General features: G+C 58.3%; 1 protein-coding gene across 2 annotated transcripts in view; it reads right to left on the reverse strand.

Moving 5' to 3' along the window:
* The window catches only part of ZBTB46 (zinc finger and BTB domain containing 46), a 52,726-nt gene that overhangs the window by 27,023 nt on the left and 2,102 nt on the right, over positions 1-23,601 (reverse strand). For both annotated transcript variants that reach the window (XM_072944597.1, XM_072944598.1), the window contains exon 2: positions 4,785-5,754. In XM_072944597.1, the coding sequence (XP_072800698.1) occupies positions 4,785-5,721 (937 nt within the window). In that variant the 5' untranslated portion in view covers positions 5,722-5,754. The remainder of the gene's footprint in view (positions 1-4,784; positions 5,755-23,601) is intronic.

Below are 23,601 nucleotides of genomic sequence, written 5' to 3' on the forward strand. Positions count from 1 at the left end.
ACATCGGCCGCTCTGACACACTGGAGACGTGGTGGGTTTGGGTGACTCCACGGACACACGTATGACAAAGCGAAACATTAGCAGGTGGGGGATCCCTTCTGTTTGTTCAACTTTTCTCTAAGTGTGAACGTTTGCCCACTAACACGGTAGGGAGAGAGACAAAAGGGTATTCAAACTGTACACTCAAAATCTGCAGCTTATTGAATGTGTATTATACCTAAAAAAACAGGAAAAGGGAATGGTAATTTTCACCAAACACCCTGTAATGGTCCCCAGTGTCCAGGGTCCTGGAGAACGCGTCCTGACCGGAACGCGTCGGCAGGTGTGAGGAGGTTGGGGACCCTGAGACGGGAGATCACCCTGACCGTCGGGGTCACTATCCACACATGGGTCCGTCCAAGGGGAAAAGGGAGGTGGGAGATGGCACCGGAGCTGGGGACAGAGACGCGGGGCCACGACCCAAGGAAGCAGATTCTGCCCTGGAGTTGCCAGAGGGACCAGTGCCCTGGACCTGGGGTAGCCCCCGGGCCGGGAGAGGACGAGGCTGGGCCGCCTTAAGCCGTGGGTCTGTGCTGATCTGTCACAGCAGCAGCAGCGGGAAGGGAGCCCAGCCCTGCAAACACCAAAGTCACACGTGCCGTCAGCACGGAAGGCCGGCACGGGGGTCCACGCAGCCAGGCTGCCAGCATCAGGGGAGGCCCCTGGCCCGGGAGGGGCAGGCACGGCCGGGGCTCGTCCACAGCGGACCACCGAGAGGCCCGCACACAGAGCCCCCAGGAGGCGGCCCCAGCACGGGTCTGGGGGTGTCTGGGGGGATGAGTCACGCTCTCCTCGCCAGCTGAACGGTTGGGATTTGCCTTTTCTGGTCGTATATTCTGTCTCGGTTTTTTAAAAGTTTGAAAAAAACAGTAGCATAAAAGTTTTCAAATGAACAGTTAAAAATTACACTCACTACCCCTTTTTAAATCTGTGTAAGTGTAAGCTTGCAAGCTGTGCCTGTGAGTGTACACGTACACACGTATGTACATCAAGTGCCAAATGTGCACATGTCACCTTGAGCGTCTCAACGTGACTGGGCTCGGCGGCCCCACGTGGGGGGCACACGCTCGCTCTCAGGGCTACACTGCCACTGTGTACACACGGCAGCAGACAAACCTGCTTGGCTACAGAGGACAGAACCCCTCAAGTTCACCTCAAAGCCGGGCTCAGTGAGATGCTGCTACCCTGCCTCCAGGAGGCAGAGGCCGCACTTCCCAGCTGGGCCCTTTATCTTGAGTAAGCGGTGGGGCCCGTCCTCCAAACCCGGCTGATCCCAGAGCAGAAAGGGCAAAACAGGACACAGCAGTGCTGCCCACAAAGTGGGCCCCGGCCAACGCCGCCTCCCCTTCTCCCCTCCCCGCCGAGCAGGGAAGGCCCCACCGCCCTTTGGGGGTCCCGGGCGAGACTGGGCTCTCTGCGTCGCCTCCAGAGGCATCGCTCCTTCTCTCCTGATCCACCCAGACGCCCTCAAGCTCTTCCCTGGCCGTAGGAGCAACGCAGGGTGTGATGGCGGCGTCCCCCCAGCTCTGCCGGTCAACCGGCCTCAGCTTCCGTCTGGACCAATGAGAGGCCTCAGTCTTCATGAACTCAAGTTTTCCAGAAAGTCCAGGGATTTCTGCTTCAGCGAAAAAGACGCTCTGCTGGCCACTCAGCAAGACCAAGGTGGCGAGGATCCTCCGTCCAGGCAGCAATTCAGAAGTGTGGCCTCAAGCTGGGCCTGGGTGGTCACAGGGGCCCAGGCGAGGGTCCCAGGGCCGCCCCCCCCACCGCCCGGGATGCGCTTCTTGTCCATCAAGGAGATGGGCCTGCCCCTCCTCCCCCTCCCACCAGGACCCCACCAGTGGTCCGCTCTCTCGCTTCAGGACAAGGTCGGCCTCACCACCTCCCATCCCTGTGAGAGTCTCCCCCACATTCCCAACCAAACTTTGGATGAAGACTACTGCTGTGGTGTCGGGGGCACCGGCCAGCCCCCCACAGATGGCAAGGTGGTCAGCCAGGATGGATTCCAGGCAATTCTGCTGGTTCCTGAAGGAAAACCATCTGGGGGGTACAGCTGAGCACCCACACTTTTCAGGAACCTGCTCTAAACCTGAACCTGCTCTGTGGTTCCAACGCATTCTTCAAACCCCAGGACATCAGGGTCCAACCTTACCAAGATCCAGGCACAAACATTTACTTTGCAGAACCCACACGTTTTATTCTAGCTCCGGACTTTATTTCTGCAGATCCTTTAAGGAACGTGCATGGGACGTGGGGACGGGGCACCTGGGCTCTTCCTGGACCAGCCCCTGAACTGGAAGCTACAGATCCACTGCATCAAAGGCTCACAGCCGCCCCAGGGTCCAGGACGTGGGTGTGAGGCCGGAGGGACGCCGCGGGCCTGGCCTGTATCCATAACACGCCTGACATCTTAATGCTGGTTCCCACGGGCGATCATACAAACAGGCTGCAACTTGGAGGTAAATTTCAATGGGTGTTTTCTTGGAAGCTGCTGGGTTAGCCTGCACTTGGCCGTCTGCTTGGAAAAGTCAATCTAAAACCAACAGGCCCCCAGCCCCCAAGGCCGAGGTGGGAACACAGGGGGACAGGGCACGGACCCACTGCAGTGCTGGGCATCTGAGCATCTTCCCAAGCACCATGAGTGACCTGCAGGAATTGCCTGACACATTCCTTTGGAAAAGGGTCTTTTCTCTTATAAATGGGATGAGAATGAAAAAATGCTCTTCTCTAAGATGTAATAAATCTTTAATGAAAGCAAACTGACATCCATTGGGGATCACAATTTATGCTTCCAAACCCCAGCCCAGGGCCAGAGCGGAGGAATACATGGCCACCGTGACGGGCAGAGACGTCCCACGCGAGCCCACACCTCATGTCCTTGTCTTAGCAACTCGGGGTAATCTCGCAGTTGCCTTGGTAACCCGAGGGATTTAAGACATTAGCAGAAGTACACACAGCCGAAGTCACTTGTTGGATCCTAAAAACACCTTCTGCTCGACAACTGCATTTAAAACATCAAACCTACGGGCGGGGGAAGCCTCCGTGCTCTTCACACGTTGATGGACTCGCAAACCTAATGGCCTCCAGCACCGCGGCAGGTGCAGGTCAGGAGGGGAAGTCTCTGCGGCCCCAGAACGTTCCGTGAGTCATCCTGGTGAACGCTGCTCTGCAAGCTTTAGACTAAGCTGGTGAAAGACCATGAACAAGGGGACAGACACAGGCGAGCACTGTGCCCACCGCTAGCAGGGAGACAGGTGGCCAAACTCCAACAGTCCTGAGGGCCGCCCGTCAGGACGTTCACCACGTCCCAACCAGGGGCGGGCAGCTGCGCAGGGCCCAGGGCACTGCCTAGCACGCAGTGACTCCACCGAGGCATAGGCCCTGGCTAAACTCACTTGGCTCGAATCCCCGGGAGCCCGGCCCAGTGCTCGGGGCTGGAAACACACAGCAACAACGGGCGTGAGAACGAGTGAGCAAGGCCACAGGGTGTCTGCGGAGCTGCTGTTGAATGGATAGAGTTTCAGCTTGGGGTGACGAGACAGTTCTGGAGAGTGATTGTGGTCTCGTACTTAATGCCAGCGCACCTAAAGTCTACGATGTGTGTACTTTACCACGACAGTAGAGCCAGTGTACCCTCCCTGGCTCAGGACCCCAGCGGCTGGCTAGCGCAGGCCACCCTGGGCCACCCGAGCACAGGCTTAGCATTTGGGACGTTTTTCAGGGCTTGTGCCCCACACTTTGCTGCCTTCTGTCCACCTCTGTCCACGCACAAGTGCCCACTGATTTCTAACCTTCTTCCTGGAGGGGGCTCCCCAGTGTGGGCACTTGTTCAACACCACTGAGCCGGACACCAACCCCTGTTCCACCATCGCCCCCCCACCCAACGCGGCCCTCTGGCCCCGTCTGCCCCTCGGACGGAAAAGCTTGGCGTGGAGGCACCAGGAAAAGCGCCTGGCGTTCAGTAAACGTTCAACTTGTTTACTAGTCTGGGAGACACATGAAGCTGTCTGCGGGGGTGAGGACACGACCATCAAAGCTAAGCTTAGAGCCCTGGCACCTGACAGACTCGGGGTCCGGGAGAGGCTCCCACCACTGCAAGAAGAAAACACATCGTCTCAGCGTCACGCGTGACACTAGTCATGCAGCGAGGAAGCGCCCCCCGCTGGGAGGGGGCGCTGTGGCCACAAGCCTTCGAGCCCCTCAGGACGGGACGGATCACGGGCACAATGAGGCCCGAAGGACACGCCGCGGCGCCAGCCCAGGACTGGGCCACACGGCTGCCGTCCTGCCCTTCACCCAGAGCCCGACACCTGATGCTCGCTCCTCTTTTTCACATGTTAACGTTTCAGTCTTTAAAAAGTAAGTTACCCAACTAGCGCTCCCGGGAGACCCCTGCACGGCGGAAAGCAGACCCCACACCCGCTGGGCTCCTTCCAGGCATCACCCCACTTGTCTGGCTGCAGACCCCACGGCCTCAGAAAAGCCCCACCCAGGCGGCCTCTGTGTGCTGGTGGCACTGTCACTGCACGGACAGGGACACCAGGGAGTCACCGCAGCTGCTGGGACACAGTGGCCGCATTCCCTGCTCTCACACCAATTTACTACAAGAGGAGGTGAGCCCCCGGAAGCCCCCAGTGTGAGCCCGGAAAGGGGCCACTTTATGTATGGAGCGAGAGGCCACGGGGCCACCGACAAACAGTGCCCTACGGCGCCCCAGCCCCGCCAGGGACAAACAAAGGGCTTACTTGAGTCGCGGCTGCTGAACGGCCACCCGGATGTCGGGAGGAAAGACGGCACTGGGGAGCCGGCCCGGCTGTCGGCCTCCACCTGCTGCGTGATGTGGCGAACTGTCTCTTTGTTTTTCCGATTCTTTCTTCGGCCTGTGGGCTGCCAGCCGTCCGCCCCGACCTGCTCTGAGAACGAGTTCTGGACGGCAGTGTCCCTGGAGGAGGGCAGCTCGCCACCCCCATAGTGAGATGGTGAGACCTGCTCCTCCTTGATCCGCAGAGGCCCGTAGCCCACATCGCCAGGCCACAGCGGCTGCAAGGACAGGTCGTCGGGGCCATCGGCCTTGGGCTCCTGGTCCTCCTTCCCATAGCTGCTTCCGCCTTCATGGCAGCTGGCGATGGCCGAGTCTCCAGAAGAATTGGCGGGGCTCGTGCGCCGAGCCAGCCACGGGGAAATGCTCCTCCCGGCCATCACGGCTGAGATCAGTGCGTCCGCGCTGCTGCCAGATGGGGCGCCGATCTCGAGCTCCGAGAGCTCGTCTGAGGCGTCCGGCTTGATGCTGATGTCCAGCGCGGCCTTGATGAAGTCGTGGCACGCCTGCACGATGTCCGTCATCTGCAGGAAGCTGGCGGCGGACATCACCTCGATGACGTTGCGGCTGGTGAGGGCCAGGTGGGCGGAGTACATGAAGTCGATGATGGCCTTGAAGCCCTGGGCTGTGACGATGTCCAGGTGTGTGACGGTGGCCTGCTCGGACGTCTTCTGCACCTGGCAGTACAGCGTCTTGAAGTAGCGGCTGCTGCCCAGCAGGACGTTCTTGTGGGCCTTGAAGACCTTGCCCTCGACCACCACGCACACGTCGCACAGGACGCCGTGCTGCCTCTGCTCGTTGAGCTCGCGGAGCAGGTGCCGGTAGTGGGACGCGATTTCCATGTCTTCCTTTCGGTTGTTCATTTGGAAGTGCTGGTGCGGCCTCCTCTACGGACTCTGCGGGGGCGAGAACAAAAGAGTTACCCACGCTGTCGACACCCGAGCCAGGCAGAGTTGGGCCACATTTGCGGGGACGGAGGGTGACGGCGGCAGAGTGCCTGGCAGGGCGGGGCAGCCAGCGAGCCGATCGAGGCTCACCCCCGTCATAATGGACACAGGGCCCTGAGCAGAGTCCTGCACACTGCAGCTGACCCTCAGAGCAATAAGCAAATACTCAGAAAGACGGGAAACGCCAACACTTCAAGCACTTGAAGCGAGTTTCTTATCCAAACAGAAAATCTAGGTTAAGTAATCCAAGTGCGCCTTCATCCCTCACCCGTGGAGAAGTGTCCTTTCAAAGTGCAGGCAGGGGAGAGTACAGTTCAGTGGTGGAGGGCGTGCTTAGCGTGCACGAGGTCCTGGGTTCAATCCCAGCAGCTCCACTAAGCACATACATAAATACACTTAATTATCCCCCACCTAAAAAAGACCAACAAAAAGAAAACAAAACAAAAATGCAACAACAAAAAACACAGCGACAACTTCCTACACAAACAAAATCCGCAGAACAGAGCAGTAAAGGCCGAAAGCAGACGTTCACAGCCTCAGCCCCGCAAACTTCCAAACCCAACCAGCCCCAGAGGCAGGAGGCCGGCTCCCCTGCTGACCTGGCCCCTGCGGAGAGGGGGCCCACAACCAGCTCAGCCCCCAGGAGGGCTTCGGGTGTGGGGAAGGTGCCCCAGGAGACCGGAAGCGCCCCAGTCATTTCTGGAGCTGGGGCTCCCCCTGCAGTGCTCTCCCTGCCCCGCTCCTCACGTCTCCCTCGTTCCCCAGGGTCTCCTGGGGCTGCTGAACACAGGGCCACAGTCTGGGGGCTGAAGAGCAGGGCATTTCTACCACCCCGTCTGGGGGCCGGGGCAGGGTGTCAGTGGGGTTCTCTGAAGGCTCCTGGGAGGATGTGTCCTGGGCCCGGATCAGCTTCGGCCAGTGGCCAGCAATCCTCGGTGTCCTTGGTGTGTAGAGCCGTCACCCCATCTCTGCCTCGGCTGTCACACAGCCACCACCATCTCCTCCTACTAGGACACCAGTGGTCAGGTTGGACAAGGTCCACCCTATTCTAGTGTAACCTTATCTTAACTAATTACATCAAACTTGGTCACATTCTGAGGCACTGGGGGTTAGGGCTTCAATATACAAATTCTGGGGGAGACACTCACCTGAGAAAGACAGTTGTTAGTCTGACTGTCCTGTTAAACAGACCATCTTCCAGTTGATCTGTCAGCGTTCACCCCAGACGCCAAAATGCATTCAATTCTGAGAAAACTAACCTGGTCCAGGGTGGGGTGTCCATCTGTCTTTCCCTCTGCGGGTGGGGTTGGGGGGGGCCTCTTCATTTGTGCAACACCTTCCCTGATTTTATTTATTTATTTATTTATTTCTGGGCTGGGGGGATTGGGTTTGTTTGTTTATGTTTTAAGTGGCAGTGCTGGCGACCTCACGCACACCACGCGCACTCCAGCACTGAACTATAACCCCCTTCTGCAACACCCTCCTTTAGACTTTACAACACAGGTTCTCAAACGTCACCTGAGATCACCTGAAAACGCCCAGCGACAGAAGCACTTACTCTGTCCACACTCCACGGGCTGGGAAAAAGAGGCAGGAGAGGGTGGAAGCCTCTCGTCCCCTCGTCTCCCCTGACGGCCCACCCGGCACCGTCCCTGCCATCCCCCCAGTCACCCCCCTTCCTGCGGCCACGGCCGAGAACAGAGACCCTGGCCCCAAGCAGCCACCAGACTCGAAACCCAAAGTAAACACGCTGCTTAGCTCGTGGGTCAGCCTTTCGGTCCCAGCAGTGCGTCCTGACCCCAAGGACGGCCCCTGAGGAGGACAAATATGAAGAACGTTAAGAACTGCGGCTGCAGGGCTTGGGGGCTGGAGGCTCGCACACACCCAGGGTCTGACTGTGGGTGCCTCCGGGCTCTGCCCCTCCCCCCCGCGCGTGGGAGGCGGGCAGGAGGACAGAAGCCCGTCCGGTGCAGTGTCACACCTCACGCCTGGCGTTGCAGACTCAGGTTCACTAGACACTACGGGAGGCACCAAAACAAGTGCCAAATTGCGGAAACCAACCATTTAAACTCAAGGCGTCTGTTTAATGCCCAGCATCCACAAGAAGCTCTCGGTCGTGTGTGTGCAGCCAAGTGTCAGAAGCCTCAGGCAGCCTGTATTCAAACTAGAAGACACATGCTTCACTATCTGACTTCCTATATGAGTAATAAGTGTCCTTACTCACCAGTGAAACAGACCCGCTAAGAGTTCGGAAGAATACCGAAAAGGGGAAAACGCAAGCTCCGTTTTGGAGAAGCAAGAACTGCCTCCCAAGGCTTGCATTTCTCAGATAATCTCCACCTGTATGGAAAGTTCTAAAACGGTGGGGGGAGGGCACAGACGCAGTTCAGTGGCGGCACGTGCGCTTATCTTGGCCGCAGCCCTGTTTCAGTTCCCCGCACCGCCATTAAATATAAATAAATAAGCACAATCACCTCCCTCTCCCCCCAAAAATGAACCAATGATAATCCAAGATTAGTGGAAATGTTAAAGATACACATAATTCATCCAAGCCCAGGGAAGCCCTAGGAGAATAACAGTCCACAATCTCCCTGCATCAGTAAGAGGGTGAGAGGGTCGCGGGGTCCTGCCCGTCTGACCAGCGGGAGAGCGGCAGGCTGCCCAGTGCTTTTCGGCAGCTGAGCCTTTCGCATCTTAATGGCCTGACAAGGAAGACTAAAGCACGTGCACCACGGTTCTTCTTTGAGAAGGTGGCAGAGCATCTGCCCTGCCCTGGTGGAGGTGCCGCCTGACGGAGACGCACCTGGCTGGGGGACCCACGCCTGAGCACCGTCATCTCTGAGCTGCCTGCACTGCCGTGCAGATCACAGGGCACCTTCATGCACTCACAAGTCCCGTGGACACCCCGTGGGTAAGGGACCCTCAGGGAGCAGCCTGCGATCCTGAAGAGACTCAGGTGCCACGTCGCCGTAAGGCGAGGAGCTGAGGCCGGGCCCCCGCAACCCTGGGGCACAAGGCGCACAGTTCTGCAGGGTCACCCGGGGGGAGGGCGGGCTCTGCTGTCCCCCTAAAGAAGCCACACTTAGAGCACGGAACTGCTTGGCAAACCTCCTCTCTGCGGGGTGGCGTGCCCCGAGGACCCCCCTCGTCCACCACCTCCCACCTGGATGGCAGACACTGAGCAGGCGGCCTGGCTGTGTCCTCAAAAGTTGAACAAACCCACATGACCCAACCATTCCAACGTGCCCTGCCTGGGAGGTGAAAACACGGGTCCACCTGAGGACTCACACGGTCACAGCAGCTTCAGTCACCACAGTCAAAATTTGGAAACGACCAAATGTGCGTCAGCAGGTGAGCAGACAAACAAAGGAGAATCATCCCAAAGGTGGGTCGGGCTCGCGGGGACCCGGTGCCTCCTCGCCCCCCTGCGCCGCACTCTGCGGGCCTAAACATCCTTACCACGCAGACACGCAGACACGGGTGAGTCCCAAAATAACCCCTCGGCGGGAACGCAGAGACAAAGGGACAGGGTATGAGTCCCTCCTTATGAAACATTAGAAAATGCCAAGTGCTCAACGGGGACGGGGCAGAGGCAGGCCAGTGGGCGGCCTGGGGACAGCGAGGGGTGGGTCCCCAGGGCTCAGGGAGTCCCCGGGCAGGGACACGTTTCACAGGTGTGTGCAAACCCGTCGAATTACACCCTCCCAATGGGGGCGGCTGTTGTGGGTAAATCACATCCAATGACGCGGGTCAGAACTTGAATTTGCAGGAATATTCTTGTTGACCATAGACCTGTGTGCGCTTGCTGCCATTTGCTGTGGATTGAACCTTGTCCCCAAAACTCACTTGCTGGAGTCAGTCCCCAGGACTTCAGCATGTAACGTTATTTGGAAACCAGGTCCATACAGACGTCATTAGCTAAGATGAGGTCATTAGGGTGGGCCCTAATCCAAAGTGACTGGTGTCCTTCTAAGAAGGGGATACTGGGACACAAACACTTCGCAGGGGGGCGGCCGTGTGAAGACGGAGTGATGCAGCCACAGCCAAGCAAGCAGCAGCGCTGGAGAGGCGTCTGGGACAGACCCTTCCTGCCAAGGGGCCCTCCATCTCGGACTCCTGGCCCCCAGGGCTGGGGGGCGTCTCTGCTGTTTAAGACGTCAGCCCGGGGTTCTGTCAGGCAGCCCAGGGCGTCCACAACATTCTGCTCCACCACGGAAAGCCCCGAGCCAGCGGGGTAGTTCACAGAACTCCCCTCCTCTGCTGACCCCATGTGTCCCACAGGCAGAGCCCAGGCAGCCCTGAGGGCCCTCACCGCGGGGACACTGGTTCGCTCCAAGGTTTACTATCTTCTGAGAAAACGAAGGTTACGACGCCAATTATGCAAGATCATGATATAAACCACACTTCATAGTCGTTATTTTATCACTGTTCATGGTTGCATTTTAAGATTTAAAGACGAGCCCCTGACTGGAAAGAAACACTCCGCACTTGTTAACAGAAGGCATCCTCAGATGCCAGACAGAATGGAACGGGCACTGCCCGAGGTTTCTGGCTGCCCACAACTGACGCCTCGGATGCCGGAGACCAGCCCGACCTCTGAATGCAAACCTGGGGCGCCACAGCTCTCCTCGGGCCACCTGCCGGCCCCCTCCACAGCCCCCTCCCTGACGCCCCACCACAGCTCCCTCCTCCACCCCTCCCCGGGCCCCTCCCTACCCCCACACCCGTGACCCTCCCTCTTCCCTGCTGCTGCTGCTTTCAGTTCCTTCACCTCCATTGGGCCTGGAGCACCCCCACCTCCTACCCCAGCCTTTCCTACCTGTGCAAATGTCACTTCCTCTCTTGGGCACACCCCCCTGACCACATAGAGCCAGACATGTGCTGTGACCTCAGGGCCCCCCTTCCAAGACGGTCAGGGCGCTGTCCCCTCCCTGCCAGCCTGCCTCACGTCCCTTGGCTCTCACAGCAGAATTCCAAGCCTTAACCCTTACCCGTTAGCCCCAGTCAGTTCACCTATGGCCCCGATGTGTGAGCAGGAGCCTAGAACTGTGCTGCGCACTAGGCCCAGGTCAAAGGGCCCCATTCCATCGCCAGACAGGGCTCCCAGGAGGCCAGAGCCAGAGCCCCACAGGGTGCGCTGAGGGCCTCAGAGAGGGGCTGGGGTGGGGGCACCTTCCCAGAGCAGGGGACGAGCCAGTCAGGCCAAGCAAATGGGGGCTTGAGGGCCAGGAGAGGGCCCTAGGAGGGAGCAGCACGCATTCAGAAGGCGGCACTGGCTTCCAAACAAGGCCTCCTGGAGCCACCATCTCCGGGTTCAGGGCCCTGGGTAGCCCCCTCCCAAGCTGACCCTGGCCTGGGGTGGAGCAAGTCCTAGCCTGAGTGTCAAGGGGGCTGGAGAGAGTTCACCCCTGCACTCCAGGTTTGTGCTGGTGCAGACACAGCACAGCCACCCCAGTGAGCCAACTGAGCCTGGACCCCTCAGGGTGCCAGCCACTGGGCCGCCTTCCCTGGCTGGCCCTTCCCGACATCACACAGACAGAGGAACCACGAGCACCTCAGCCACAGCATCTCGGGGGGTGAGGAACCCCTGTGTTTCAGGATGGTTCAATGCGAAGCAATGGCCACAACGCAGACCAGAGATGGCATAGCACCTTGGGGGTCTGGTGGGAGAGAGAATGGAACAAGGAGATGGGGCCAGGCCAGCCAGAGACCCCCAGCCAGCCAAGGGCAGGGCCAGTCCAGGCCTCAGGGCCAAGATGGGGAACCCAGAGGCCAGCACTTCGAAGGGAGATGCAGACTCTCAGGGGACAGCAGCCCCCCAGCAGGGGTCCCAAGCACCCTGATTCAGGTTCTGGCACAGGGAGAGTGACTGGGGCCCTGGGGACAAGTGTGGGGACAGGGAGGGAACAGAAGAGGAACAGGCAGGGTCAGGAAGGCCTCCGATGAAGACTAAGTCAGAGCCAGCCAGGGGCGCCAGGTACGTCCCTCTGCCGGTTGGAAGCTGGTCTGGGGAACTTGCATTTTGGGGTTGGGGCGAGAAAGGGGAAGAGGTCCCCTCTTTACGCCTGTGCTCCCAGGCACCTCCCACTAGACTCCAGTCTCATTCTGGACCTTTCTTCCCTAAACCACACTTGATCGTAATGAGCAGCTAAACTCCTCTCAGCTCACTCAGGCTGTGTGCCGGGCCCCCGGCCATACAAATCCGCTTGTTTTAACAGGTGGATCTACAAAGGCAAATCCTGCCGTGACACAGAGGGATGCAACCCCACCACCACCACCGCAACTTAGCTACTGACACTTCCTCCTCCTTCAGGAAGCCTCCAAGGGCTCCTCCCCTGACGGCACACACGGGGCCTCTGTCACCTGATGCTGCCACACTGTCCCTCCAAGTCCGGGAGCCTCTCAGCAGAAGGCCCACATCCCAGCGCTGATCAAGCTCAGTGCACACCCTTGGGGTCAACAAAGCCACAGGACCTTTTTACATGGAAACTGGGATTTTGAAATCTTACATTTTAAAATAAATATGGCTTAAATGTCCCATCTTAACCGTTGGTAGAAGTGGAGCGAGATGGCAACTTCCTGGTCCTGGCTGGGGCTGAAGGTGGGCAGTGAGGCTGTGCCATTGACCAGCCACACACCCCATGACAGCCCAGTGCCACGTGCTCTGGGTCTCATAGTTCAGAGCGGACGCCACACGTGTGGCTGACGTGTGGGCTCTGAAGCTCTGGGTCAGTCACAGCTCACAGCAAGGTTGGGGGATGGGCACTGGGTTACCAGCTGTTGTGGGGTGAACCGTGTCCCCAGAAGACAGTGCCTGTGAATGTCAACTTGTTTGGAAATAGGGTCTTTGCAGATTTTACCAAGTTCAGATGTGGCCATAACGCAGTGGGACTGGGGATGTGGCCACCAGCCCAGGGACGCCCTCAGCCACAGAGCTGAAGAGGCAGGAAGGACCCTCCCCTGGAGCCCGAGGAGGGAGCTCGGCCCTGCGACACCGCGACTGTATGTCTGGCCTCTGAACTGAAAAGGAACACGTCTCTGTTGTGTTAGCTACCAGTTTGTGGCACTTTGTGACAAAAGCCCGAGAAAAAGCCACACATCAATGTAAATTTTTTTTTAGTTTTCTTAAAAAGAAAGCTGACGAGGCTTAACAAGGCAGAAGACTATTTCCTAGGATTTTAAGTCTGACACGCGCTGTAACTTGAAGCGTCACCTCTAACACTCGTGCTCTCCGCCACCAAGAGAAACAGTCTGCATGGGAAGTAAGTGGGAGCAAGGCCTGCTCTCCAGCAGCGCGACGGTCGCTGCTTGTCTTTCTGCCTTTTTACTTTGAAACACTTTCCAGCCTCAGGAAAAGTTACAGTAGTAATTCAGAGAACTCTCATCTACCCCTTAAACCAGATCCGTGATTTTTTAACACTTTGCAACATTCTTTTACATCCAGTAACTGCTGGAATCAGTCTCCGTGAAAACAAGAGAAGGCACCCACTTCAGATGCTGCCTGAGAACCGCTGGTGATGCGGAACCTGGGCCTGGACCCCACGCGGCGGCAGAAACACGTGTCCATCACCTCTTAGGCTGGCGGCAGGCAGGGAGCACCACGGATGGACGACGGACGCAGGGGCCTGCGCTAGTGTTTGCCCGGCACAGCAGAGTCTCAGCCAGCCAGTCGGACGTCTCCAAGGCCCCGCTCTCATTTCTGCAAAGGCCTTTCAGACGGTGAACACTCGTTAGATGCCGAGTAAGTGAGGGCTGGTGGCCGGCTGCTGAGAGAATGAAGAGAGCTGTCCGAGCAGGAGGCAGACAGGGCGGCTCCTCTGACACAGGCGAGTCCAGCCTCCACCACTCGGCAACCCCCTGCCTCGGGATCATCCAGTCCTGGGCTTCCCCGTGGCATCGGTGGCATCGGTGGCATCAACGACACGGCAGTCCCAGGACCGACCAGGCTTCAGCAGTGAACAGGCCACACTGCCCCGACACCCCCACAGGGGCCAGCGGGCCCCTGACTGAGGGGCTGATGCAGCACCAGCTGGGGGCACAGGCCAGCCCAAGGGGCCCGAGACAGGGGCAGAGGATGGACACAGGAGACCAAGGTGGGGCAGACCTGGCCAGGGGCCCCGGCATGGGGGTCACGTGGACCGCTCGGAATCAGCTGGGTGCTAGCTCAGCGGGTGCTGTAGGTCCCAGGGGACAGGGTCCTAAGGGGAGAATCCCGGGGAGGGGGCCCTGAGGGAGGGTCCTGGGGGAGAGGCTTGGGGGAGGGCTTCTGGGGCAGAGGCCTTGAAGAAGGGGCCCGGGGGGAGTCCTGGGAGGCCAGGCTCGGGGCACCCTGCCCCACTCCCACGTCTGCCTGGGGAAGCCCCTTCTGCCAGGTGTGGGCTGGGACAGCCCCCAGGTGCTGTAAGAAATGAAAGGACAGACCTGGGAGCTGCCACTGACTTGGGGACTTGTGGGGAGATGTACCAGGGAGGGCTGGGGGGCACACAGGGGCTCCCCAAACCTGCCCTATTGACAAGTGTCCACGGCCCACGGGGAGGGCCCCCCCGACCCAGACCCCTCCTGAGGCTTCACCGTCCCTGGCACAGAATGGGGCGGCACAGTGCTGAGGGGTGGGCACCTCTGTGTGAGGACAAAGCCCTGCAGGGTCTTGGCCAGGAAGCGAGCATCCTTCTGGAGCACATCTTGTGTGCTTGAGTCACAGGGGTGCTCCAGCTTTACTCCAGTTCTGCTCTGGGGCCCCTACCCCAAGGAGACAACCCCGACACACTGAGGATAAACAAGCCCCAACTCAGGGGAGCAGCAGTGCCGCTGACATGGGCACCGGGATGTTTATGAGAAAGAAGGGGGAAATCAGAGCAGAGAGCAGGACCGAGCGTGTGCTCAGACCCCTTCCCCTCCCAGCAAGCCCCTCACTCACAAAACTCACAGGTGAGAGGCGTGTCCACCACACGCTTGCACGGGGCAGGAGGACACCAGGGAACTAGCGCCCAGGAGGCAGAATCCAGCATCACACGAGAGACCCCACACTTCCTCTCCTTCTGGGCCCCTAACGCAGGTGGTAGGGATCACACGGTGTCTGTGCTTGACCTTCACCAACTTGAAAAGGATGTTTCAACTGAAAGGATGGCAGATCGTCCACCCCCTCAGGCCCAGACCCCACATGGACGCTGGCTGCGTGGATGTGAACACAGTCTCACGCGGAAAACCTCAGGCTGTCGTGAGGCCGGGTACCCCCCCCGGGGGGGCACAGGCGGCTCCTTCCTGCCCCCTCCCCTGCCCTGGGCCCACCAGCACCGAGGCTCTGGCTCTGACTTCTAACGAGAAAAAGGACAGTCCCCGTGGGCCCGGGGCACAAGCAGCACTCTCTCCACAGGTGTTTCCCGGGGCCCTGGAGGAAGGCGTGGTGCGCGGGGGAGGGGACGGCCAAGTTGTGCCACCTAGCAGGTTCCCTTAAATATGGTGACGTCGTTGACTGGTGTCCAGGAAAGCCGGCAGCAGCTCCCCTTCCCACCGTGACCTCCGGCTCTGCCAGAGCCCGTCTTTTCCTCGAGGGACGGGGAAATTCTAGGATCAAACCCTATGTCACTCAGCCATGCATATATTTCATCAGCTGCCACTGGCACAGTGGCGGCCAGCTCAGCGTCTCAGCCCGAGTGTCGGCTGTGCGTGAAAATGACTTATGTGGGGGGGTGACAGTTCAGGGGCGGAGCACACGCCTCGCGTGCCCGAGGTCCTTGGATCAGTCCCCGTTGCCTCAACTAAAAATAGGTAAATAAATAAATAAGCCTAATCTCCCCCCCAAAAAATAAAAACTTAAAAAAAAGGACTTATCTGGGGGAAAAAAATCTAAGGTAAGTTAGTTCACATTAAAATATTTAAAATATTTAAATATTTATTGCAAAAAAGTTACTTTAAAACGACTTAAAATTATGTTAAAAAAGATGTTCTTCCACTTTATTAACGGATGGCAAACCTAAAATTTTTAAATAAAACTTACACAGGTGATAATTATTTTCTAAACTCCACGTACGTCTCCTTAACAAAAGGTGCACATACCTGTACGAGCAGGTGCCAAACAGAAAACCATCAGAAATCCCGAAGCAGACGCCACCGCCACACTTTGGGTGCTGAGCACACGGCACTCGGGTCCCCGAGACACGGAAGGAGCCACGCCCACCCTCACCTGGCCCTCCCAGCCCCTCGCAGGAGGACAGGCCAGGGCTGCTTCTGGGCCCTGGACGCCACCAGGCAGACCAGCACGTGGGACCAGCAGCTCCGACTCTTCAACACAGCACAGAACTGAGTGAAGGGAGATTTCAGAGGCGTCTGCGGACTCAACCAGATCCAACTCAAGGCAGCCAGCAGTAAAGACATGGGCAGTCTCCCACCCCAAGTCCACACCGGGGACCCTACGGAGGGTCACGGCTGCGTGTCGGCCATGCCAGTGAAGCCGAGGAGGGCGAGACGGAGTGTCTGTGATCTGCTTTAAAATCGTCCAGAGGGAAAAACAGAAGGAGACGCGTGAACGGGAAGAGAGCCGCTGGGGGTGACTGCTGCTGGTGAAGGAAACACCCTCCCAATTCTGGGTCTGCCCGAAAACTTCCAAAGTAAGATCCGAAAATACAAGCAGGTCACCAAAGAACAACACGCCTTTCACAGACTGGGGAGCACGTGCAACTGAGCGAGGCAGGGGCTGGAGGAGGCATCTGGTCCCGCAGCCCTCGCCTCCCGGGCTGTGCGGGCCCGCGGCAGGGGGAGGCACAGCCCTACGGTCTGCAGAGGGCCCGCCTCCTCCCACACATCAGGCAACAGCCGTTGTTTGCGGGCTGACCTCGGGGTGAGCGGAGTGACAGCAGCAACCCTGGCCTCCCGAGGGTGCGGGCCCTGGGGCCATCAGATGAACAGCATCTCTCCTGGCAACCCCGGGACCCACGGGGAGGGACCACACCTGTGACTGCGGACGACACGCTGGGGACCGCAGCCACACCCATACCCCCAGCCCCGCAGGGACCAAGGACCCCCCGCAGCCATCACGGCCTCAGACTCGGACTTTCAGACCAGCTGCTTCAGGACACTATCTGGTGTGAGGGGAAGTTCCCCGTGTCGCTGTAGTGTGAGAGCTCTAAATGGGAAGACTGCGTCTCAACAGTTGATACCCTTCGTGTTCCTGTGTGTCCTGGCGTTAAAAACGCCACCCTGAAAAGGGGCCTCGGGTCTCACCAGCTGCCTGAGGGGGAGGAGGGTCCAGGTCTGACGGGGGTGGGGCAGGTGGGCACACGTGCACACAGCAGTGCAGGGGGCAGTAACCACTCGCCCACAGCCCCTGGACCCCTGGGGCTCAGCCCCCCTCCCCACCACGCCTCCCTCCAGGCCCCCCGTGTCCCCCTCCTGGGCAGGGGCTAACTTCTGTCTGTGCTCCATCGCTTCCCCTCTGGGGACATGTGACCCAGCAGAGCAGGACCTCGTGGGCTGCCGTGTCCCCAGGCCGAGACCCCTGCTTCCCGCAGGTCTGCCGGGTGCTTGCTGATACGGCGGTCACCGGCCACATCTGCTATGCCATCCAGGGAAAGGCGGGCGTGAGGCGACAGGTGATGGATGGAGAGCCTCAGTAAATGCTGGCACTGAGAAATAAAGGTGGAAACGTGTCCAGCAAACCCCAGCTCTAATGGTGCTGTGGGTGAAACCACGCCCCCGCTCCCCCAGAAGATACGACCAAGTCCTCCCTACGGGTGCCTGGGAACGTGACCTCATCCGGAAATGGGGTCTTTGCGGATGTAATCAAGTTAAAATAGAGTCGCTCTGGTGGACCTGATTCAGTATGACCGGTGTCCTTATAAGAGGGAAACCTGGGCACCAGGGGCCAAGGCCGTGGGAACGGACAGGAGACTGAGGGATGTGTCTCGGCCAGCAACACCCAGGATGGCCAGCAGCTCAGAAACTGGACGAGGCAGGAGAGGTCCTCCCGGAGCCTCCGGGCGGGTGGCCCACACCTTGAGCAGGCCTTCCGGCCTCCAGAATAAATCCCTGTTGTTTTACGGGGGCAGGTTTGTCGTACTTCGTTATGACAGCCCCGGGAACCTTTTAAAACAGCAACCTAAGTCACAGTGACTGCAGGAAGGGCCCCAGATCTGCGTGGTCCTGTGCACCAGGCCCACCCTCGTCCGACTCAGGAGTGTGGGCGAGGTTGGAAGATGCATCTTTATGAAGCTCTCAAGGGCTTCCGAGATGAGCGCCACTGACGCGGTCCACCCGCCACCCAAGAGACACGTGGCGAAGCTGCTCGTGTCCGGACCCTGGAAGGGCTTCACAGCACGTGGCTCCACCTCGCCTCCGCACCTGGGCCAGGGCGCGCATCCCCACCCGCCGCGGGCTACTCAGGGGAACGTGGGAGTGCACGTCCTGTGCCAGCAAAAGAGGTGAAGCCGGGCACCCGGGTGGCTCTGCAGGGAAGCATGGACCTGGCACGCCCACTTGCCGCAGCTGCACCCTGGGCGGCTTCCGGACGACGGATGGACAAACCAGTGTCTGTCCTAACAGCTACACGTCCGTCTCAGTGTCTACCAAGAAAACTACACCCACGGCACCAAACTCATGATTTCTTGACTATTCTTGCTTCTCAAGACCAAGCAAAAGAAATTTACGAGTGAGGTCGGTGGGATCCCCAGTGTCCAATCTGGGCAGAGCTCGAGGAAGCTGAAGAGACGGTGCCCGCCCTGCTGGCTTCTCCAGGCACCACGCGTCTGCTGACCTCAGAGGAAGACACCTCGTGTTTGAACCACCTCCCGACCCTCTGCTGGAGAGGATTTGCCAGACCGGTGAAGGCGCATCTCCTGGGCTGACCTTCCCGATCTGCTTCTCCCTGGAAGTACTCCCGGCTCAGCGCATCCTGAGCTCCCAGCTGGTCGCACAGGAACCACCGTCACTGCGGTACTGCCGCTGTCGGAAACGTCTAGCCACCTCTGCTCAGGGGTCCTGGCAGGTGGGGTTTCCACCTGGTGCAGAATGTGAAGCAGCAGGTGACTGAGAAGCCAGACCAGGGAGGAGAAGGAAGGAAGCTGCAAGAGCGCCTTTCCACAGCCTACTGCTTCCCACACTGCCCAGTCCAGCTCCGTGACTGGGCGGAGAGGGACATCCAAGGACAGTGTCGTCTGGTCCCTCTTTGTTCTACCCATAACGTAAGAAAAAACAAGAAAAGTCAGCATCTCCAGTGTTAAAGGCCCCTTTCCTCAGGCCCCAGTGGGCCCATCACTGACCCCACAGAGGCCCATCACTACCCACTTCTGAAAAGTTCTTCAAAACACTCTGAGGTTGAGGAGAAGATCTTCCCACAAAATAAAAGTGATGAAGTCCCAGTGCTCCTATACCATCATAGGCCATGGAAGACCACCACATCCTTGTGGAGCAAACATGAACTTCCTGCTCATGGAGCGACCCACGCACAACCAGAAGCGAAAGCAAAAGTGACAGCAGGTGGCAGCGGGCGCAGGGAAACAGCACGGCCATGAACGGGACTGTTCAGAGAGCAAGGCGCGGGCTGCCCCCCAGGGGCTCTGCCTGCCTGGCGGAAGCTCGGCTCTTTCGAAGTTAATGCCCATGTGGCTTTGTGTCCAGACTCCTTTGGTTTCCCTTCAGAAACTAAAAACTAGAAATGGACACACCGTCGGGAACAGCCACCTCAAACCACGAGGATGATCTGGGAAACCTTCAGGATGTGAGGAGACCCCGGGCTCTCCCAGGATGGCAGGAACACGTTTCCTCAGCTCTCTCTCCTCCGAGAATCTTTATTCAGGGAAATAACCGCCTTCAACGTTTAGTCGGTAGTGAAATCTCATCACTAGCATTTTTAGAAGCCAGTGGATGAAGCACTGGTCTGTAGGCTCTGAAACGGGCAGCAGAGAACACGCACTCAGGCCACCAGCCAACAGAAGCCACCCTGAGGTGGTTTTCACGGGATGCGGCAGGGAACCAAAGAGCAGAGAGCTTCTGTCCCACCTCTCTGAGTCTGAGTGCCCTGAAGCAACCCTAGACCCCTGCCAGGGGGGCTCCACCCTGTTTGAGGGACAGGCCCCGAATGAGAATGTGTCAAAAGCTCTGGGACCTCTCCCCAACCCTGGGGTCTGGGGCCCTCGGGCCCCAAGAGAAGAATGCAGAAAGGCCCTTGGTGCTTTAACCCCAGGAGCTCCCTGGCCAGCCAACGTAGGGCTCGGTCCCACGTGGCCCAGCAGTGTCCCCCACCTGGTCCCTGGATCTGAAGACCCACTGTAAAGTCAACGGCTGCTGTTTGGGAAGAAGCTGAGCAGCACAGATCTGAGGGCACAGACCTGACGCACGTGGGACCTGCCCATCAGTGGGGGTGGGGCGGGAGGAGGCGGGCCGCATCCTGGGCTCCAGGCCCCAGCCCTACAGCTCTGCCCCATGAGGCCACTTGCTGCCGCCCCCGAAACAAGCATCCTGTCCCTGTGTCCCGCTTCCCGTCGTGACCTCTCCTCCTCTCGGGACCAGAGCGCGTGCACCGGCAGGCCTGCTCCACTTTCTGCTCAGAAGGGCGGATGTGGGCCACGGAGCCAGCCGCGGGGCTGGTGAGAACAGCTGGATCACGCTGGAAAAGCAAGCGGGGTTTTAAGCACAGACGGGAGGGTGCAGGTGACACAAAGCCGCCCTGTGAGAGACCAGGGGTTGGGCATGTCTCAGGCCAGCGTGCCCACTTCCCTCCAACGGGCGCAGGAGTCTGGGCCTCAGAACCACCTTGGGAGTCAAGTCTCTGACTCGACCTTGCCGGGAGCATAGGGGACACCGCTGGTCCGGGCACTGCAGGGCGACCTCGGCCTAGGAGCCGGGCGCCCCGTGATCCTGGGCCACTGCCTGCACAGGCAGCTTGCTTCCCGCCTCTACGGGAACTACTGCTTCTGTCGACATTTTCTGAACTGTCTTTGAACTTCCCAAGTAAAAGGAAACTGCTGCTCAAAAGCTTCATTCCTTCGAATGGGATGAGATGAGAAAACAAAATACACCCGTTTAAGGTGTGAACAGACCGCACCAGACACAAAGGCCCGCAGAGGGCAGCGTCTCCAAGGCCCGTCCGAGGCGCCTGCCCGACACGCTTCCACCGAGGCGCCGCCGTTCCACTCGTCCACCCGAGTCCCGCCACACGACCTCCCTCCGCCTCTGGGGCCTGCAGCACAACCGGAACCACACCCCACACACACTCGTCTCCTCCGGTCCTCCGGGGCCACCCTCACAGTGGCACCCCCATTGCCCATCTACCCTCTCACTGTGACCGCCTCCCCGAGCACTCACAGCGGGCCGACTGGTGGGTTACAAGAGTGTGTTTCCAGAAAGCCCGTCTGTCTGCATCACCCCACACCATTCCTGTGTAACTCAGGGCAGCCAACCTTTGTACGTGGGGGATCACTCCTGGGACGTCAGTCTGGAGAGCAGCGAGTCCACACTGCAGACAGGTAAGTGGCTGGCGGGGGGGATTCTCGCTGGGCTCTCCGGGCCCTGGGCATGGCCGGATGACTGCGTCAGAGTGGAGCCGCGGAAGCTCACAGGTCACACCCTCCGTGCTCTGAGAGGGCGACCTGCCCAAAGCAAGTGTCCCCCTTCCACGAGGCAGCCGTGGCTGCTGCAGATTCTCAGCCCAAGAGGGCTGCTCCACGGAGGAGGATGACCCCCGGCCTTGGGCCTTCTCGCAGCAAGACCATGTAACCAGAGGGAGATGAAGCGGCTATGGAAGCAAAACCTTACAAAGAAGTGCCTCGACCCGCAAGTAGCAGTGCTGCCTGCCTTACGTAAATAAGGACATCTGAGAATCAGTCACAAATGCGGATCTTTCCAGAGGAGGACCGCACACCTGTCCCACAAGGTGATGCAGTGACGAGGTGCCCCTCGGGGACCAGGAACAGGACTGCTTCACTGAGACTTCCCCCAAAAGATGAAGCGTGCTCTGTGACCCTGGATGTTTAGGATGGAATTTGTGTGCTGAATCAAGACCTTTGGAAAGCATCGCTTGAAACTAAATCACTTCTCACACCCACCCCCCACAGCCAGTCAGCCCCCCAAAGCTGCCTGGCCCCAAGGGTCCTGCCCTCTCACTTGCTATCCACTCTCTGCAAAGCAGAAGTTAGGACAGAATTCGCTCCCCAAGTGCCAGGACCAGGAGCTGGTACTGTGGGTCCAACGCTGGACTGGGGAGGGGTCTGCAAGGACACCCTTTCCCTCCAATAGTTCTTAGAGACTCAGACGTGCCCCACCACCACCACCATCCTGCTCCGAGATCTCACTAGCATTTGTCACCCACAGTGGGTCACATCAGTGGTTCCTGTATGCCCCCCACCCTGGCCCATCCCAGGAGGTCACCGGCCCCTCTGCAGGAACTCTGTCCCCAGTCTGGCCCGCAGGCTGGTCTACAGCAGGGCTTCAAATATGCAGTCTCTGTCAGGAATAGAAACTCCGTGAGTATCTGCCCAGCACGACTAGAAAGACACAACAGCTCTGTAAATGCTGCTGAAAATACGCTAACATCATTTTCCGACTTTCTAAAGAGCTTAGGTCACTGACTTTTTAAGGCCAAACAGTGATGTTTTAAAATATTTAGTCATTTAAAATCTAAATAAGAGTTAAGCAGCATGGCTGATACAGAACGGAACACTGCGTAAATCACACTGACATCAAATCTGACAGGTCTGGCTTGTTTTCATCCTTTACTAGAACAACTTTTTAGTTTGTTAGGAACTTTTCCATGATGCCCCCACCTGTGGACAGTACCACCATACATATTCTGCCATCACCCGCACATCGGAACAGTAAGCCCCAACTCATGTGTCAAGTGCATAAAGGCAGAGAAGAGAGAAAGCCTGGACACCCCTGCGGTCCAAGACCCCAGCTGTACTGGCCGCGCCAGAGCCAAGAGCGGAGGACACGTGCCAAGATTAAGATAAGACAACTGTGTATCAAAGACGAAACTGAGTCTTGCGGCCTCAAGAGAGATTTTCAATCATCCATTTATTCTGACGAGTTAGGCCCTTCAAGCAAACTTGTGGTGACAGAAGAATCTTTCTTGCTCAGGGGATGGGGCAGATTCACAAGGGAATTCTTGACAACCTACCATCACTCAACAGACTTTAAAATCTGCTAAATCAGAGAGAAGAGAGGGCAGGGTACAGCTCAGTGGTAGAGTGCACACCTAGCACGCATGAGGTCCTGGATTCAATCCCCAGTACCTCCACTAAGTAAATAAATAAATTAATTAAATTACCTCCCCCATCAAAAAGAGAGAGAGAGAAAGCCTACATTTTTATGAGAACACGAAGCCCCCAGAGCAGGGGCCAAGATGGAGGAGCAGTGGTTTCTAGAATTCTCCACCCACTTTAACGCAGCAGCCAAGAGGGCACCTGAGCACCTAAGACATCGGCAGAGCGAGGAATTAGCTCAAGTTCACGGCTCCCCGGGCCCGCTGCAGACCTGCACAGACAGTTGTGCGGGTGCTCTCAGCTGGTCGAAGGCCTCTGGTAGAGAGCAGAACAGACCGCACGGCTGCCCCAGAAACACAGACCCCCGGGACACCGTGGCCCACTTTCCCTTAATTTGAAAAACCCCACATAAGGACAATGTTGGAAAGTTGTTAATACTTGGTTCAACATGTTTGCAAATAACACATCGTCTGACTGTAGAAGTCCTGGGAGCTGCCTCACCCATTCTCAGTGCTGACCACACCTTCCAGTGTGAATGTGTGACCTACGGCAGCAAGGCGTCACCCTGACCTGGATAACTGAGTCGGGACTTGGAGCATCCCAG

The sequence above is a fragment of the Vicugna pacos genome, chromosome 19 (genome assembly GCF_048564905.1).
Source record: "Vicugna pacos chromosome 19, VicPac4, whole genome shotgun sequence".
In the NCBI taxonomy this organism is placed as follows: domain Eukaryota; kingdom Metazoa; phylum Chordata; class Mammalia; order Artiodactyla; family Camelidae; genus Vicugna; species Vicugna pacos.